At 35.3% G+C, this 16,976-nt stretch overlaps 1 protein-coding gene across 1 annotated transcript in view; it reads right to left on the bottom strand.

Annotated features, from left to right (window-relative positions):
- sema6b (sema domain, transmembrane domain (TM), and cytoplasmic domain, (semaphorin) 6B) overlaps positions 1 to 16,976 on the bottom strand; it is a 195,888-nt gene that overhangs the window by 31,849 nt on the left and 147,063 nt on the right. Inside the window, exons 15-16 of the mRNA XM_015370359.1 lie at positions 13,623 to 13,700; positions 6,100 to 6,158 (exon numbers count right to left, since the gene is read on the bottom strand). Of these exons, the coding sequence (XP_015225845.1) occupies positions 6,100 to 6,158; positions 13,623 to 13,700 (137 nt within the window). The remainder of the gene's footprint in view (positions 1 to 6,099; positions 6,159 to 13,622; positions 13,701 to 16,976) is intronic.

Here is a 16,976-nt window from a genome sequence, read left to right as displayed (position 1 = left end):
GTTTTTATTGCAGTAAATTGTCACAATTAAAGGTATTTTGGAGGATTTTCATGCATTTTTTAAAAGACCAGCCCTCTCCGCTTAAAAAAAAAAAAAAATAATGCACATGCACAACCCTGTACCCGCTCCCGAGAGGGTATGCCTATTGAACAGTTTGAGGGCATGCACAAGCCCATTTCTCCTTGTGCACCCTCTGTTTAAAGGTTGCTATTCCACCCTAACCCCTAAATCCCTCAATCACTATATAGAGCGGTGAATATATAGTGAACAGACAATTAGAAGGACCACTTACTAAGGTGATCCATCCGGAAATAAAAGATCGTCCTCTATACCTTTATGAGAATAAGGAAGAATACAAGTAGGTAGATTTTTTCTTTTTCATGGGACTCTAAAAAAGACAAGATATGCCTAATAAAAGGTTGCATAAATTACAGATACAAACATAAGTGATTGTCTTGCCCTCATCATATATATTTTCACAACATCACTATTTCTGTAATCTTGCTGCTTCTTTCCAACATTCTTGCTTCTTATCCCCTGAACCAGTTCACCCTTTCCAACCTTAAAGTTTTCCTTCGTCTTATGATCTCTCAATCTCTTCCTCCTTCCCTTTCGCCGTGCCCTTTAGTTCTCCATTTGATTTACCCGTCTTCCTCTCTCCACACTTGCTCTTCTCAGCCCCATTCCTTTCCCCCTTGCAGCATCACCCTTGATATCTATTCGCCTGCCATCAGCCAGAAAGGAGATGAAAATCGATTCTCCTTCCAGCAACTGCTTCTCCCTGGTTAAAGGGAGAGTAGAGGCAGTTAGCTGGGCTCTAAGTAAGGCCGTCCATCCATCTCCCTTTGTGGTCTGACGACAAGGCTGCTGTGAATCAGTGCAGTCCCGACTGAAACAGCAGAGAAATGAGTGGAAAGGGAGGCACAGAGAAGAAAAGGAGGAACTATATTGTACAGGAACAAGAAAAAACAAAAGTATAAGTTCAAAACTTTAAATATAATAAACTTAACCTCAAGAAGAAAAATTATTGAAAAAAATAAAGAATGGGGAGTTTGCTTTTAATAGAAAATATACACATATTTTAACAAATCCTAAATTTCTTAGTTGGATTAAAATAACCTATTAATTTACTGGCTGGTCAGGAAGAAAATGTGAATGTACAGCTAATTTGCTCTTGTATGGGTGAAATGATTTATTTATCATTAACTGAGACTTGGTATCAAACTTTAATAATTTGCAGGTAAAAATGTTAAAAGAAGGATGGTATATTTAACTAAATGCTATCATATTTGTAAATAAAACATCACACCAAGTTAAATTTGAATACGAAAACAAATAAAGAATAGCTAAAACAGAAATATAATAAAGTTGGATTATATAACTGGTAATTAAAGATAAATCTAATCTCATGCCTGCACTTTGGGTAACTGGATCAGGTACAAAAACATTTGTGTGGCTTTTTATTTTTAGATTTTCTTAGATTAACCTAAGAGACTCACGTTTTTCTATAAAGCTCTGATTTCAATGAATCTTGTCTTTTAAAGTTTTATTTTATATTTCATTTTTTTTCACATCACAGCTTTTGATAAGTGACTGGAGGCCAGAGATAAAAAAAAAAAAAAAAAAATAGCTCGACTTGCAGTGACAGATTGACTCAGAGAGTAAAAAAATATGAGCAAAGGCAGAGTGAAAATGAATTGGCTAAACTTTTCCCAGAAAGAGATAAACCAGCCAGACCAAAACTCTGCTCTCATCTAGTGGGTCAAGATACAGACAGGTGAAATGAGCCAATTACAGGAGACATGAAATATTCAGCAGGAAATATTTCAAAGGGTTTGTGTTAACGTGCACAAATCCTGTGTGAACGCGTTTATAAGTACAAAGATCCAGAGTATGTGTCCTGAATACATGAAGAACAAGACCCACAATAAAGAGAAGATCAGAGACAAACCCAGAGAGAGTAAGCAGCCAGTTTTCAAAGTCTTGGATGTGTCAGTGACAGTTTGTCATAACAGGCTTCTTAAAACTGTGCCTCTATGTCTTCCAGATGGCTGTAACGATCTAAGCCCAGAATGTATTAACATGAGCAGATATGACAAGGAACGTTTCAAATTTAAAAAGACATTTGATGACAAAATGGGTCATAACCCGTGAGAATAAGTTTAGAAAAATGGCTCAAAATAACTGATCCCATCATTGTAAACAATATTTCACTCAATCAACTCAGATGGCTGCAAAATGAGCCCAAATATTACTTAAAGGCAGGTCCGGAGAGCAGCGCATCTCCTAAACAGGACAAGCAAAGAGCTGAGCTCTTCTCATGCTCCTGGGCCTCATGAAGATGTTATGGACTTAAACCTGAAACTACACTGAAAGTGATACGAGTGCCAGTTCTTAGCAAAAGGCCCACTTGCTCCGTCAGAGTCAATGATCTGGAAAATTACATCATCTTCACATTGTCTCACCTGCTGATCCACTGTAGACATTCTTACCAAATGAAAATGGCTGCCAATGGGTTCAGCCGCAGATGTATTTAATAGATGCTTTCTTTTTACAAGATATTATTTTGGAATTCAAGTTACACACAGTAAATTGTTTATTCTGCTGCACTTTTTTTATAGGGGTGATTCTGCAGAGGACAGACAGGTGTTGAGCAACAGTAGAGAAAGCAGCATAAATGCAGAATAAAATTCTCTACATTTATGTACAGATAAGATGCTGCTATCATTTTGGACATCTCTGGTGTTGCTGTTATTTTCAAAAATCCATTACTGTACAAATGTCCACAGCTGTATATTGGCTATTTATTCTCCAGGTACACCTTACAGTACAATATTTTATTTGTTTTCTCTTTGAATCTTGACTATTATGTTATGTTTATACACTCTTCTAATTTCCACATTTGTGTGACCATTTAATCTTTTTGCTGCTGTAAACACTAGAATTTCCCCATAGCGGGATGATAAGGGCATTTTCTATTCTATTCTATTCTATTCTATTCTATTCTATTCTATTCTATTCTATTCTATTCTATTCTATTCTATGTTAATGTGGAGAATGTATGTATATAATGTATCAGAATGAGGCTGAAAACCTTAATTAACAGACAGAAATCAAAGACCATGATAGTAGAGATGTAATTTCCAAACATAAATAAAGTACTCCATGGGTGAGCATGTAGTGTCCCATTATTGGTACAATTTTTTTGTTTTTAGAAGTGATAGTTGCCTTCTTGGTAGATGAATATAGACAGAGATTATAGAAATATGTAAATTTTTGCTTAATAATTTGTTTTTCTTAATGTAATCACTATTTTTCATTTATTCTAATCATTTTATCAAAAAAACTACGCAAACACAATATCGCCTTTAGATTAAGTTACACTTTAAAGTTGTTCAGATACAGTAGAACCAATATCAGTTTATTCAAACAGGGTCAAAAGAATGAAATATAAATTATTATTCCAACTATTTTAACTTTCATATCATGACCGATTCAAAAATGCCATTTTAATAAAAGTGTCAAAATATCTATTTTTGTTATTTCACAACTTATTGTTTACATTTTATGTCAGAGATATGTGTTCTATTTCCAATCTGTATGTTGAATAGAATATGTTGATCTGTAAAAAATGTATTTTAAAAAAAGAAATGTACAGTTCAAGCAATTCAAGCAAATCAAAGAGATATTGCAGATAAAACTAGTATGCACACTTTGACAAGTAGAAAAACACAGAACAATAGATCTAGCAAAACATTCAGACACTGAGCTCCAAAAGTGAATAACGAATGCTTACTAAGAAAATCTTAATTACAAACCGAATAACATCACTGATTATCTGCTTTATAAAGGTTAAGTGAAAAAATATACTGATTTTAAGGTAGGTCTTCAGTAAGAAAAGTGTGATTCAACACGATGATGATGATGATGATGATGATGATGATGATGATGATGATGATGATGATGGTATAACAAACTGATTTAGCAGTTTGCATTTGTCTAAAACTACCATGGATAAAACTAATTTCAAATTAATTCTTATAAAATAATCTTTCAAGATCAGCGAGCAAACGTTTTTCTAACTTTCAGTTATTCATTTGCTCATCATTCACTAAATAAATTGTGTTCTTGAGGTTTTATCAGGCTTCTCTGTAAGACTGTTACTTTACACAAACACATTCAGTTAGGCTTCTTCATGAGAGGTGATGTAGTCTGGCTCTGCTTAAATTGTAAACTTGAAGAGGTTGAAGAAGCCTGAGAAGTGTGGCTCTTTGTTCCCACTTTAAACAATATTCTATATAGGAGTGAGTAGTTGATGAAAACTAAAACAGTGGATGGAGCTGAGTTACTTTGCTCTAAAATAAACAATAGCTGCAAAAAAGTCTGTATCTCAACATAGAACCTCTCTGTCAGGCTCTCACACTTACATCTGTAAGCCAATGTAGCCTTTTTAATTTAGATTTGGGCATAAAAAACACAAATGTATCATGAAAGCATTGTTTCATGATGTTGGAGTTTTGCCATTTCATGATGAATTTCTCATAAATGTTCAACATTAGTTAAAATATGAGGATCCCTTCGAGACTCTGTACTCTCTAATAACAAACTATGAATGTATAGAAAATAAAAGCTAAACAACCTTTAAAAGCTTTTTTTTTTGTATAAGTCTGAAACCCGTGAAAAAATAATGAAAGGGTATTACCTGGATTGTTTTTAGATGGTAATTACCTCAGCAAAATGTACAGGTTTATAGCATAAACAGTTAGCATACCATTTTCCAGACTTAATCTGTGTGGGTTGGAAATAAAGATAGCAAAAATTTAATTTGCATAAAAACATGAAAATCAACAATACTGACTGATCCAAACTATGACCTTGGGCTACAATCAGAACAGCATGTTTTTTTATTGTTTAAATTTAATAAATTTCACAAAAATTCCCACCTTTAAAACGAAATAATAACTCACAAAGTTAACATATTATAAGAGAGGGTGAGTGCCTCTTGAGTATAATTAATAAATTCTTTCATGAGGTCAAAATTTAATATAGAGTTCTAGTCTTAAGCTTGTGGAGGACTAAATATGAAAGCTAATTACACTCATCTACCAATTACAAAGTTTTATATATAACTATTTCAAGCTGAAAGCCGCAGTATGTAGAAATTGAGTAGGAAAATTCTCTGATTTTTTGAGGAGATTCAAATATATTATTTAGCAAACAGGAAAGTTTCATAACATGAAATGTGGGATTTACTGGCTGACAATTGTTTTCCAGCTCTTCAGAAGTATGGCCATCTTTTTTTATTAATGTCCCTCGCTTGTTCTGTAAAATGGACACACATGGGCTTAGTGAAGATAAATAACTAGCCCAACTTTTCCACATACAGACTAAGCATCAGCCCCCGATTACAGGGTTCACCCCCCTGTGGTTCATTGGTCAGTGCATCTGAAGTGAGAGCACAGCATCAAACGGAGCATCCATCTAAAACAGGATTAGACTTGTACACGAACTCCCTCTCTGAAATATTTATCTCTCTTTTCTCCAGGAGCACGGGTACATGAACTCCGGAAACTTTCACAAGTGAAGGATTAATTTGCACGCTTTGGAATTAGCACTAAGATCAAAGTGAGAGGATGTCAGGGGGGGTATCCTAAAAACCCCTGAGTATCTACAGCAGATGCTTTTAATCATCTATTTTCATAGTGATACGTAGAAAGGAAAAAGGCTGAAGTTATACATACCGGTAATTAGTTTCTTTTAGAAAATACAGAGCTTAGCAGAAAAGCAGAAATCTTAAGAAAAATAGCTTTTTTATGCAAAAATAGGAAAAAATGGGACCAGCAGGGTGGCATATTAGATTTAGATGTTTACTCTGCAGAGGAATGAGATACTACAGGGCACTGTTGAAAACTGGGAATCATCTTTGAGGTTATTTGTGCATTTCTGTAAAAATAAAAAGACCTGGGCTTATTTTCCCTTTTGCTATCTTATTGTTTGTGCTGAGAGATACAAAGCCTGTATATAAAAAAAAGGAGGCAAATACAAGATAATCCCATTTACTTTCACATAGGTAAATCGACAGGGAATCATTTCTCTTACCGTCGCAGTCACCCAAGTGGGCCACATTTCCGTGTTCAACATCTTGCTCGAATGGCAGTCTGTGGAGGATAAAAGGTACGTTCATTAATCAGAGGCTACAGAAGCACAACAAGCCAGCTACCGAAACACAGTGCAGATGAACTCTGATAGGGGCTATCTTTACGGTTAGACACTTTAAAGCTTTTTCCCTCATGAAACTACAAAATGTTTTTATTTTTATTTTGAAAAACTGAATCAAAAATTTCATTAAATCTTTAAAAGAACAAAAGATGCCCTTGAGGTACCTAATGCTCCATAATAATTACCACACTAATTTAAAGATAACCATTCATGCCTGCAGCTGTGTCCATAATTAAGATAATTTGAGAACTGGATGACAAATATTTCTAGGTTAGCTTCACATAAAGTATTCTGGCTGTAAATATAAATTCCATTTTCTTCAAGGTTTCTTCAAAGATTGTGTAGCTCCAAAAGCTACATTTACTTTAAATGCACATAACCTACTTTTGATGTTTAGAAACAGTAAACAAACATCATTAAACAAAATTATCTTTAGGCTTCAAGTTCCTGCCTCAGACTCAACTGGTACTACAGTTTTCATTATCACATTTTCATCACAGTTATTTTTGCGCCCCTTTTTTTTTATTGCCTATGTTGTATTTCTGGGATCGCTGTTATAATAGGAATCCAATTTAAAGCCAATCTTGAAGACTCTGACTCAATGAATAAGGGCCTTCTCAAATGCTTCACTTAGAAACTGTTTTGAAGCATAATGTTCTGACTTCCGTGCTGTTTACGGGATACTTATTTGGTCCTTTTTGACATTTAACTTAGTCTTCAAATACAAGAACTATGGTAATAAACAGACGCATCTGCACAGTGATAAAAGGTGAATATTGCCCACTCACCATGTCAATAGAAAACTAGATTAAATTCATAAAAAATGACACACATAAGACATCTTTTGTTGCAGTAGTTTGCAGCCCCAGTTTGAAATCACAATGTTTTAATCCAGACAAAGCACTCTGTTTCCAAACCTGTCTTCAGATTATTAGCAAGTTCCCCTTGTGGGCTGATTGCTCAACTTTCTTCTGATCATCCTCATCCCATGAGCCAAGTTGTTGATTGGAGCTCCAGGCTGAGGGCGACTAACGGTCATTTCCGCAATCTCTAAATGAATGCACCAACAGCTGTTCCCATAGCCTTTTCCTGATGGTTCTGACCAATATTGCCTTTCTTAGATTCACTCTCTTGTCCCTCACAGCTTTCAAATTTTGTTTAATTCTCAAATGTGGTGAAGATGTTGAACGATCATAAATCAAATAATAATCAGCTGCACCCGTGTGCTGAATCAGTTGAGGTCAAAGCGGTTTTTAATTGGCTAAATTAGTCCTTTGGATCCAGACCTTTTGCTGAACGGGATCAAATACTTCATCATCCTAATTACTTGTAAATCATTTCTACCACTTATTTTGTGTGTTCGTTTTTTTGTTGTTTTTTTGTTAAATATTCTGTACCTCCTTATTGAATCAAAACCAACATAACGACACACTGTTAATTTCCTTCTATCATATACTTATTTCTAATAATTTGAAACATATTGATTTCAGAAAAATAAAAAAAATATATGTTTCACACTCCCTCGGGAGGTGTTCCAGGCATGTCCCACTGGGAGGAGGCCCAGGGGACGACCCAGGACACGCTGGAGAGACTATGTCTCTCGCCTGGCCTGGGAGCGCCTAGGGCTTCCCCCAACAAAGCTGGAGGAGGTGTCTGCCGAGAGGGAAGTCTGGGAGCCTCTGCTTAGTCTGCAGCCCCCGCGACCCGGTTCCGGATAAAGCGGGAGACGACGAGTACAAGTACGAATATTTTTCACACATTAAACTAAACATAAACATTAATCCATCCATTTTGCGGTAGGGTCGTTTTCTATCTCCAGCAGTCTATGGGAAAAAGGCGGGGTTAACCCTGAACAGGTCGCCAGCCTGACGCAGGGCATAAACAAAAACACAAACCCTCAAATTGAAATTTCAATAATCCAAAAGAAAAACGATAACCTATTGTGTTCCTGCAACTCATTTCCCATTTGGACAGTAGAGGAACACAGGGGGGAACAAAGGGAAAATCAATGCAGTATAAGTTATGGTGAAGTTAGTCCAGAGGAAATGAGAACAGCTCAGCACAGGCCAGGTGCTCTCAAAGACAAACACAACTGCTTTTGGTTATGATTCGTGTCAGGGGAACAGGACCAGGTTGGAAGGGGCAGAAAAAAAGTGTGTAGTTTAGTTTGAGCAAAACAATCTACTTGCCTGCAGGCTTCATTGTCTACAAAGCTCAGCTAATGAAATTCATATGAAAGGGTAAGTTATTGCGAGGGAAAGATGCAGATCTTTTTTTTCCAGGTCATTTATGAATTGCAAAATAAAACCCAATGCATCCTACAAAACTATATACACTCTTTTTACATTTTATTAAGTTGCAAATTTTAGTGCATTTTTGCAAAATGATTCATGGTTTTGTAATTATTTACTGATCATTCCATAGTTGGTAGAGCCACCTTCCACTGCATCAATATGGAGTACTCAAAAAACATTTTGTCATACAATTAATACACACAAGTTACAAGAAATTAATAAATATAAGCAGTGATGAAATAATGCATATATACAATACAGTATACATTTTTTTCTTTCTCTATTAAATAGGTACCTTATTTCCCATAATTATAAGGGTTAGGGTTAGATCTAATTATTTAGATCTAATTATTTCTCTGTATGTTTCCTTTATTCTTCTGTTGTATTTTCTTATATCTATTTATTCCATATACTGTATGCTTCTTTCTGCCTTTATTTATTTTTTTTGTATACCTTATTGTCTTATTTTGCACAAAAAGAGGGGTGTTCTTAAGGGGGCAAGCTCTGTCTGTTTGTTAGTCAGACTGCTCTCAATATAATAATTTATTTGAGAGCTACTCTGTAATTTCTGACTTTCTCATGAGAGCCCTCTGACAGAACGTGTGCTTCAGGTAGATGCACAAATGGACATAGATGTTCAGTTGTCTGCCAAACTAGTTATACCGGATCGTCCCCACAGAAATTACAACCCCTGCGTCGGGAGAGGATGAGCAATCTAATCTCTCGTCTCATTTTCAACTAGCTAGAGGTGGAAATAGGGATGTTTAACCTCTGTTAAAAAATGAAAGAAGAGTGACGTTATCTCACCATTCAGCTAACGGGTTACAAGAGAAAATTACACCTGTTGTTCTTCCACAGTATCGAGTATCGACAAAGAAGATAATGATGTCTGTTTAATCCTCAATTCATAAAGCCATTAAAACTCTGTCAGTTTAGGTTAATGCCTATAACTTAGGCATGTAAATCTTTAAAGCTTAATATATATATTCCTCAAACATCCCTATAACTTCATGTTTGACATTAAAAGTCAATTGCTTGAACTGGATTTAATCAAATGAGGTTGAATTAAATGCATATCACAGTTTCCTTAATATATATAAAAACTGTTTTCTTCCATTTAGTTGCTAGGAGCAGCTTTGCGTTGGTCTGTCATGTAAAGCTGATTAGAATATAGACAATTCTGAATTGTCTCATGACAAAATTGTAAAGATTTAATGTGTCTGATTACTGGTATGCTGTATTATGATCAAGTTATTACCTATAATGGTTATTTCATTAATAATATTCATGTTATTAAACTTAAACCTTATAAAGTTAATCAATCAAAAGTACAAACCATTGACATGCAGTATTATGAATTTCTCACACAAATATCACCAAAAAACAAGTAACTGCACAGATTAGTTTTTTTGATTTGACTCCTGAAAAAGCAGAACCCGTTAGACCACTAGGAATAAGAATAACCTTTGAAGCTAGTTCTGAAATGCCATTCTGATTAATTTTCCACAGATAAGTCTTGCTTCTTACACTACAATTCAAAAAAAAAAAAAAAAGTGTGATGCAAACTGCAACACTCAGTGACATTTAAATACTGAAAGTGACAGAAGTGCTGAGCACAAGGACATGGAGAGGACAGGAAGAGGAATCAGTGGAAAAATAGCTAAATCTGTCCGGTACTGTAAAGCTGAAAGCACCATCAATGACGTGTCTTCAACTAAATAATATGGTTACTTGTAAATAACATTACATTAAGTCTGTTCTTGAGTTCAAATCATAATCTGATTTGTTTGCAGTCTGAGGAATGATTACTGATTGGAGGAACTAGGGGAGTATGTTCAGATTCTAAGTGGTAGATGGAGGTAGTTGATAACATTCTGTAATTGCATTAAATCTGAACCCCAAGGCAGCAGACCATCAAGTTTGATCTTCATAAAGACCAGAAACAGGAAGGAAAAGGACCCAACACTGTCCAAAACCTCCTCTGAGGTTTAGTCTGGAATTTAGAGGCAGGAATAATGACCTGGCATGAGCTAATAAAACTCAAAGAGAAAAAGCATCAAGCTAATTTTATAGGCTTAGAAAGTACCGATATATTCCATAATGTATTCAAACTTCACTACATAATTGATGAAATTTTGTATTTGCACAGAAAGACACAAGAAAAAGTCATATTCTAATAGAATATATAGTATCAAATACAATTTATTTAAATATGGTTAGGCTGTTGATTGTTTTAGCTTCCATGGAAAATAAATATCTGTCCCACATACAGCATCTAAGAAGGAATGCAGATGAGAATGCACAGGGATGATAAATTGTCTTTAGAAGCTTGTTTGTGCAATTAGAAAACCTTCTGCACAGTAACCAGTTGGCTTTTAATGTCTGAAAAACACTTTGACGAATGAGTTTAAATATGCAGTGAAGGCATGGCAGATGTCATCATAATAAAGAATAATGCCTTGTGTTAAGCTGGCTGCCATGCACACCCTGCTACTTAAACATGTAGGCTGAAAATGTTGCTTTTTAACTTCTTGTACATTTTTCTAGGTGTGTTGGCTCATTATTCTAGGCCATCAAAATAGGATATGATGAAAGACCAGATGATGTTTGCTGCATGTCGGTAATAGTGCTGCAATATGATTCTTAAAACTAAGGTTCTGATAACCTTTGTTTTATTCTTGCACAAGGAAAATAGGATATCAAGTAATTACCATAATTTCCTAACAAAACATCTGTATCCTTTTAATGTGGACCTATTTTAAAAGTACAAATTCCTGGCAAGAGAACAGAGATGTTGAAACTTCAAGCTGAAAGCGATCATGAAATTCATAAAGGTCCACCTTCTGTTACCAAATGGAACAAATGCTAATTTAAAGGAGTAAATAAATGCAAATCGCAGTTCTAGTCAGAAGTCCACACGCAGTCATCCTAGACATGAAAGCCTTTCAAATTTTGCATTTATTTTTAACATTTTGTGACATTGGTGGCCTTTATTCATAATCGACCGGAGGAAAGGGGGAAGACCTGCAGCTAGAGCCCCAAGATTGAGAACCAAACATCAGATGGCTTCACAGGCCAGCCTCTTTATATTAAGCAAACCTCTTTATGCTAGGCACCATTACCCGTTTTGTTCATAATTAATATGTTTTAAAATATCATTTTTCTCCCCCTAAGATTAAATGAAACTGTTTCGGATTCCAGGATTAATCCAAGACTCAAAAACAAGATTACTTAAAGTGCGTGAAAGCCAAACGAGAAGGAGATCTTAAAACTGTCTTTGACTGATGTGTGCAGATTCCAATGAGATATACTGTATTCAGATCAGAAAAAGACTGAGATTTTTATGACAAAAAGTTCATTTTGAAAGGTCAGGATGCCCTGTTACAACTGTCAACTATGGTGCTAATGGTATCAAAAGCCCCTGTAAAATTGGCACTAAAAATCGTGGGGTTTTTGAAAGCCCAGGTGCGTTTCCATACATATTCTCCCAGATATTTTCACTGTCCTAGTACATCTCAAAATACACCTCTTTAGTTAGTTTCTCAAGAAATAGCCACCTTTTAAACCTTTGTATAAGTGGCAGAGCCCCTGGTAAGACCTGGGTGGCTGCTTTCTGAGACTGACGTGGAGTGGGATCTCCCGCAAACTGCAGCTGTACTGTCAGCCAGTAGGTCAGTCATTACCTATTAATTATCTTAACACAAAAAGTTTTTTGAGATGACAGCAGAGCAAGAAGGGAGATCACAAGTTGTCTACAGCTTCAACTTGATATAAATATATGCTTATGATTGTAAAGTTAATCATTAATTCCTTATAAATTTGTAAAAACTTTAACAACATTCTGAGTAAGGATTTACCTGTTTATGTCACTTAGAACATCAACCTCATTTAAACTTGTACAGAAATTTTTGTTCCAGCAGGGCATTGATCTCAAACATGCATCAAATTTGTTTTGGAATGGCTAAATCGAGCTTACAAGGTTATGTATTGACTCTCTTCCATGTGTATAAGCAATTTAATGCCTATGCGGAAAACCTGGGTCAGCACAGAAAACAAATTTTTTTACGTAAATGATCAATTCTGCCAAGAGGACTGTTTCACTATCTGACCAGAACGATGCTATGAGCTTGTTAATGGATGGATTCTTAAAAGCATATAGTTAATATGACATTCATGTTGATGGTTCATATTAACCCATGCCACTTTTTTTTAATTTTATGTAACAATAAACCTATATATCTAAAAATCTAACTTTACACAAAAAATATATTCAAAATAATAACCCATCTTCCACAGTGGCTGTCCAATTTACAACCCCATGTCCCTCTCCTCTGGTGAAGGCTACCTGAGAAAGGTTGCATTAATCCACAGAGAGGAAATCCTCAGAAACTTAATGCAGAATCGATTGCCAGGTTGACCGCCCTTGGTAAATCTAATCAAGACATACACAGAGGTCTTTAATAGTATAAGCAGCATGCCCAAGGTGGTCTTTAAGGTATGTGTTGTCTGTTCAGTAGGCACTACACTTGTGTTGGAAAGCCTAATTCAATAAGCAGCTTAACTTATGAGAAATCTGATTTCAGTGGAGGGAAAAGAACAGGACTGAAAGTGAGCAGAGAAGACATAGAACTGCAGCAGGAACAGAGAAACAGAGGAATTCATATGCAAACTTGACACCTCCCAAAAAAAGGCAATGCTTCATGACAACTCAACAGGTAAACAAAAAAAATAACAATATTTAAGATCAGTCATTCACATTCTACAAGTATGTAAAGATCAGAGTGGGTGACAGATTAGAATCAGGAACCAAAAAAAGAAAAAAATCATATCTCTAACACCATATTTCTATCATATTTCTAAAACTCCCAAAGTGGATAAATAATGCATGAGATGTTGCCAGTTTTTCTTTTAGAAGGCAAAAATCACCCTGGGATGAGTAATAAAAAATAAATCAACACAAAAACAGAACTTTAGGATCAAAGAGAAGGAAAGTGGTAATAGAACTTGAAAATAGGATAAAGAAAAAAATGTCATAGAGCCAGGAGACAGGAAATAGAAGTATGTCGGTGTGCTTATAGATTGTGTAGCAACATAGAAAAATTGTTCCACCTTGTTCCTGGTCTAAGGAAGGAGCAGGTGCTTCCTCTGGTCCAGCCACAATATGGGTCCCTGGAGGCGATGCAGTTCCTGAGGGAAACCAGAGAAAAATAAATTAATTTAACCCTTAACATTAAACTGGGTTCACTTAAGAAGGCCCCAAAGTTAGTCTCTTACATGTTTGATGATGAGAGCAGCTTAAAGGGAAAGTAATTTAAAACATGAAGGCTCACAGTTAACTCATTAAATCAGATTAAATGCTTCCTGCTCGAAGTCATTAGGATTACAAATCGAAGTTTCAATTGTTAATTTTTTTTTGCAATTTTGTAGAGAAAGACCCTTCCTCCTAAAAATGCAACATATGAATCTGAAATTATTATTTTTTTGGTAAGAAGGTCATGTCGAGGATAAAATTTAACCAGGACCATAATGAAAATCACTGTACAATGTACAATTGACAGACTTTATTACCTTTTACATGATTTATATTTAGCTATGACTGGTTTATGTTAAATCTGCAGTATTTCCCATCTTACAATCAGGTTGTCATCTAGTTAAAATGAATGTAACCTGTGTCACTAATACCAAAATGTCTAACAGCAATTTCACCATAGTTTTCTTTCAAAGCAAAAAGGGGCTCTCAGAGCACTTTATAATCCAAAAAAAAGGAATACTAAATGCTGAATACATATAAATGCTGCCTTCCTGTTAAATCCAGAACAGAAATTACAATGCTCATTCTCACGCATAAAGCCCTAATTAAGCTCCATTTTATATTTTAGTTTTTTTACTTATGTGCCTAATAAAACACATTCAACCTAAAGATTTGCCAGTTGTTCCTAGATTTTCCAAAAGTAGAGACAGTTTTAGTCTAAGAGGCAGACACTGTGTCTACTTTTAGGAATAGGCATAAACAGTTTCTTTCTGATAAAGCTTACAGTTAAAGTGCCTCAGGTTATCCTGAACTATCTTTATAGCTAGCTTCTATAGGCTTAAGGTATAGGAGGGCCAAGGGAACACTTCTCTTCATTCTACTTCTGTTCTGCATTATTTTCTTAGTTCAACTTCTAATTTTGTTTCCTCTGTGCTTTTTCTTGTTATAGTAGCTCCATCTGGCCTGTTGCTCTGTTTGGCTGTGAAACCATTCTGGAGGAAGGCATCAGCTGGGCTGCTGGAAACAGCTTCTGTTATAGATGAAAGAGTTGCACCTGTTGTCCGTGCTTAGGGTTTATGTTAGGTCAGATTTTACTTTGACTAACTGTATGCACTGCAAAAAATAATTTTTTTTATTAAAATAAATGCATTTGTTCTTGGATTGAGGAGGTAAAAGAGACATTTTGCCAATGGAAAGACAATTTACACTTAAAATAAGAAAACAAAATTGCATTGTCTTATATCAAGTGCATATTATCTAATAATCTTATTTTAAGAGTAAAAATACTAATTCCATTAGCAAAGTATCTCCTTTACCTACTCAAATTAAGGTTGAATACACTGAATTTAAGAAATGTTAACTTATTTCTAGATTGTTTTTCTAGTGTGTACTCTCTTTCATTCTTTTTTAAAAGAAAACTGGTTAAGAGTTACTCTATTTAAAAGTTTCTCTCCTCGGCAGAGCTACCAGTGGAGCTAGTTTACCCATATATTTTCTAATATAGAATATTTTTATAGATCAGTGCTTCAATGTTCCTTTTCTGTGCCTGCTTCCATCCTGGTGAATCCCCACTTGCCCTTGGCATAAAGCTAATCACAATGAACCTGGTTCTGCAGGAGGTTTCTTATTAGAGGGGAAGTTTTTCTCTCCACTGTCACTACATACATGTTAAATATAAGGGATTAATGTCTACTATCACCACATGCATTGAGTCATTGACTCACGGCAGTCAGCTAAGTGTCACTACATAGAACACTTTTAACCAATCTGTACTATTAAATAGGTTTGTTTCTGTAAAGGGCATTACGATGACATGTTGTGAATTAGGGCTTATGAAAAAAGCAGTGGATAAGAATGACAGACTAACAAAAGTAGGCAAAGCTTTAGAGTATTCAGAGCTCTGAATTCTAACCTCTAAATACTCAACCTCTATCTTACATTAGAGATCTCATTGTAATGATATACTGTATGACATTGTAAATTAAGCTCCTCACTCTTCAACTGCAGGTTTCCTTAAGGTTTATAGGTCGTATGCAGTGGAACAGGAGGGAGATAATTAAATGATTAGAATTCTATCTTTCAGTGCTGGTAAGAAAGTCACCATGTCTACTTTTTTGATCAGGGTGTGAGCATTCCTTTTTGATAAAGTTTATTGCAAGGAATGTTTTGCATCCTGAAATTAGGTATGGAAAAAAGCCCTTAGAATGATACAAGAAAATGAAGCCTGTATTCATACTTCTTTAAGGTTAGTGATATCACAGTGTTCCACTTAGAGTTCCACAGCTTTCACATATTCTGTTTGATTTACCCAGAAGGAAAGGGAAACTGACGGGACCGAAAAGAAAAGATTAAAGTGACTTTTAACAGATCAATAATGCTGTTTTTACCTTACTTTATATTCCTGAGAGATAAATGATCCCCAAGGGAAAAACAACACAATCTCCTGTTAGTTCTTCCCTCCTCTGCTCATGATTTATAATGGAACTATTAATTATGTTTTCACTAGTACTTTTAGTAATACAGTCCTAGTATGGCAAATTAGGGTGTAGGAAACATTTTTTAAATCATTCAATTGCAGTTTAGGGGACAGTAAAACGAAAAAATATAGACATACTTTGGGTGCGGAAGGACCTGCAGTACTGAGTTTCAGTCTGTTGCTGCTTTTCTGACTAAGTGATTCTGTGTTGAGCTTTGTGTTTTACACTTTCTGTTTCTGAACAGCCAGATGACGTTCTGTCATTCTGTCGAGATGTGATAAGAATCAACAAAAGAAATTGTCAGCTGCAACTAAACAGGGAAAGAACTAAACTGATCAGTGCCCCCAACCTCCATTTATTCTTGTTGTGAAGGTATTAGATGCTGTTGCTAATCACAGCAGGTTATGGTGGAGCTTGCAGCTGTTGTAGTTGATCACTAAATAATCTAAAATGAAAATAAATAAAAAAAGTGAAAAGTCAAAAATGTGAAGTCAAAAACATGTTTTGAATCGACCAGATACATGTTTATTTTATTAGAATGAATCTGTATTTTCCCTGAGCAGTAAAATCTATTTGCATTAAACTTACAGGGAAATAGAGGGAGTGGAACAACAAAGATTGGCAATGATAATAGAATATAATAATTGCCTTACTGAAAGGTACATATACTTAAAAGTGACTCTAAGTGTTGTTTTGCCAAATAGTGTAGTGGCATTTCAATTTTATATCACCCCT

Source organism: Cyprinodon variegatus, unplaced genomic scaffold (genome assembly GCF_000732505.1).
Source record: "Cyprinodon variegatus isolate N-32 unplaced genomic scaffold, C_variegatus-1.0 Scaffold45, whole genome shotgun sequence".
In the NCBI taxonomy this organism is placed as follows: domain Eukaryota; kingdom Metazoa; phylum Chordata; class Actinopteri; order Cyprinodontiformes; family Cyprinodontidae; genus Cyprinodon; species Cyprinodon variegatus.
This window is presented reverse-complemented; position numbering and strand designations above follow the sequence as displayed.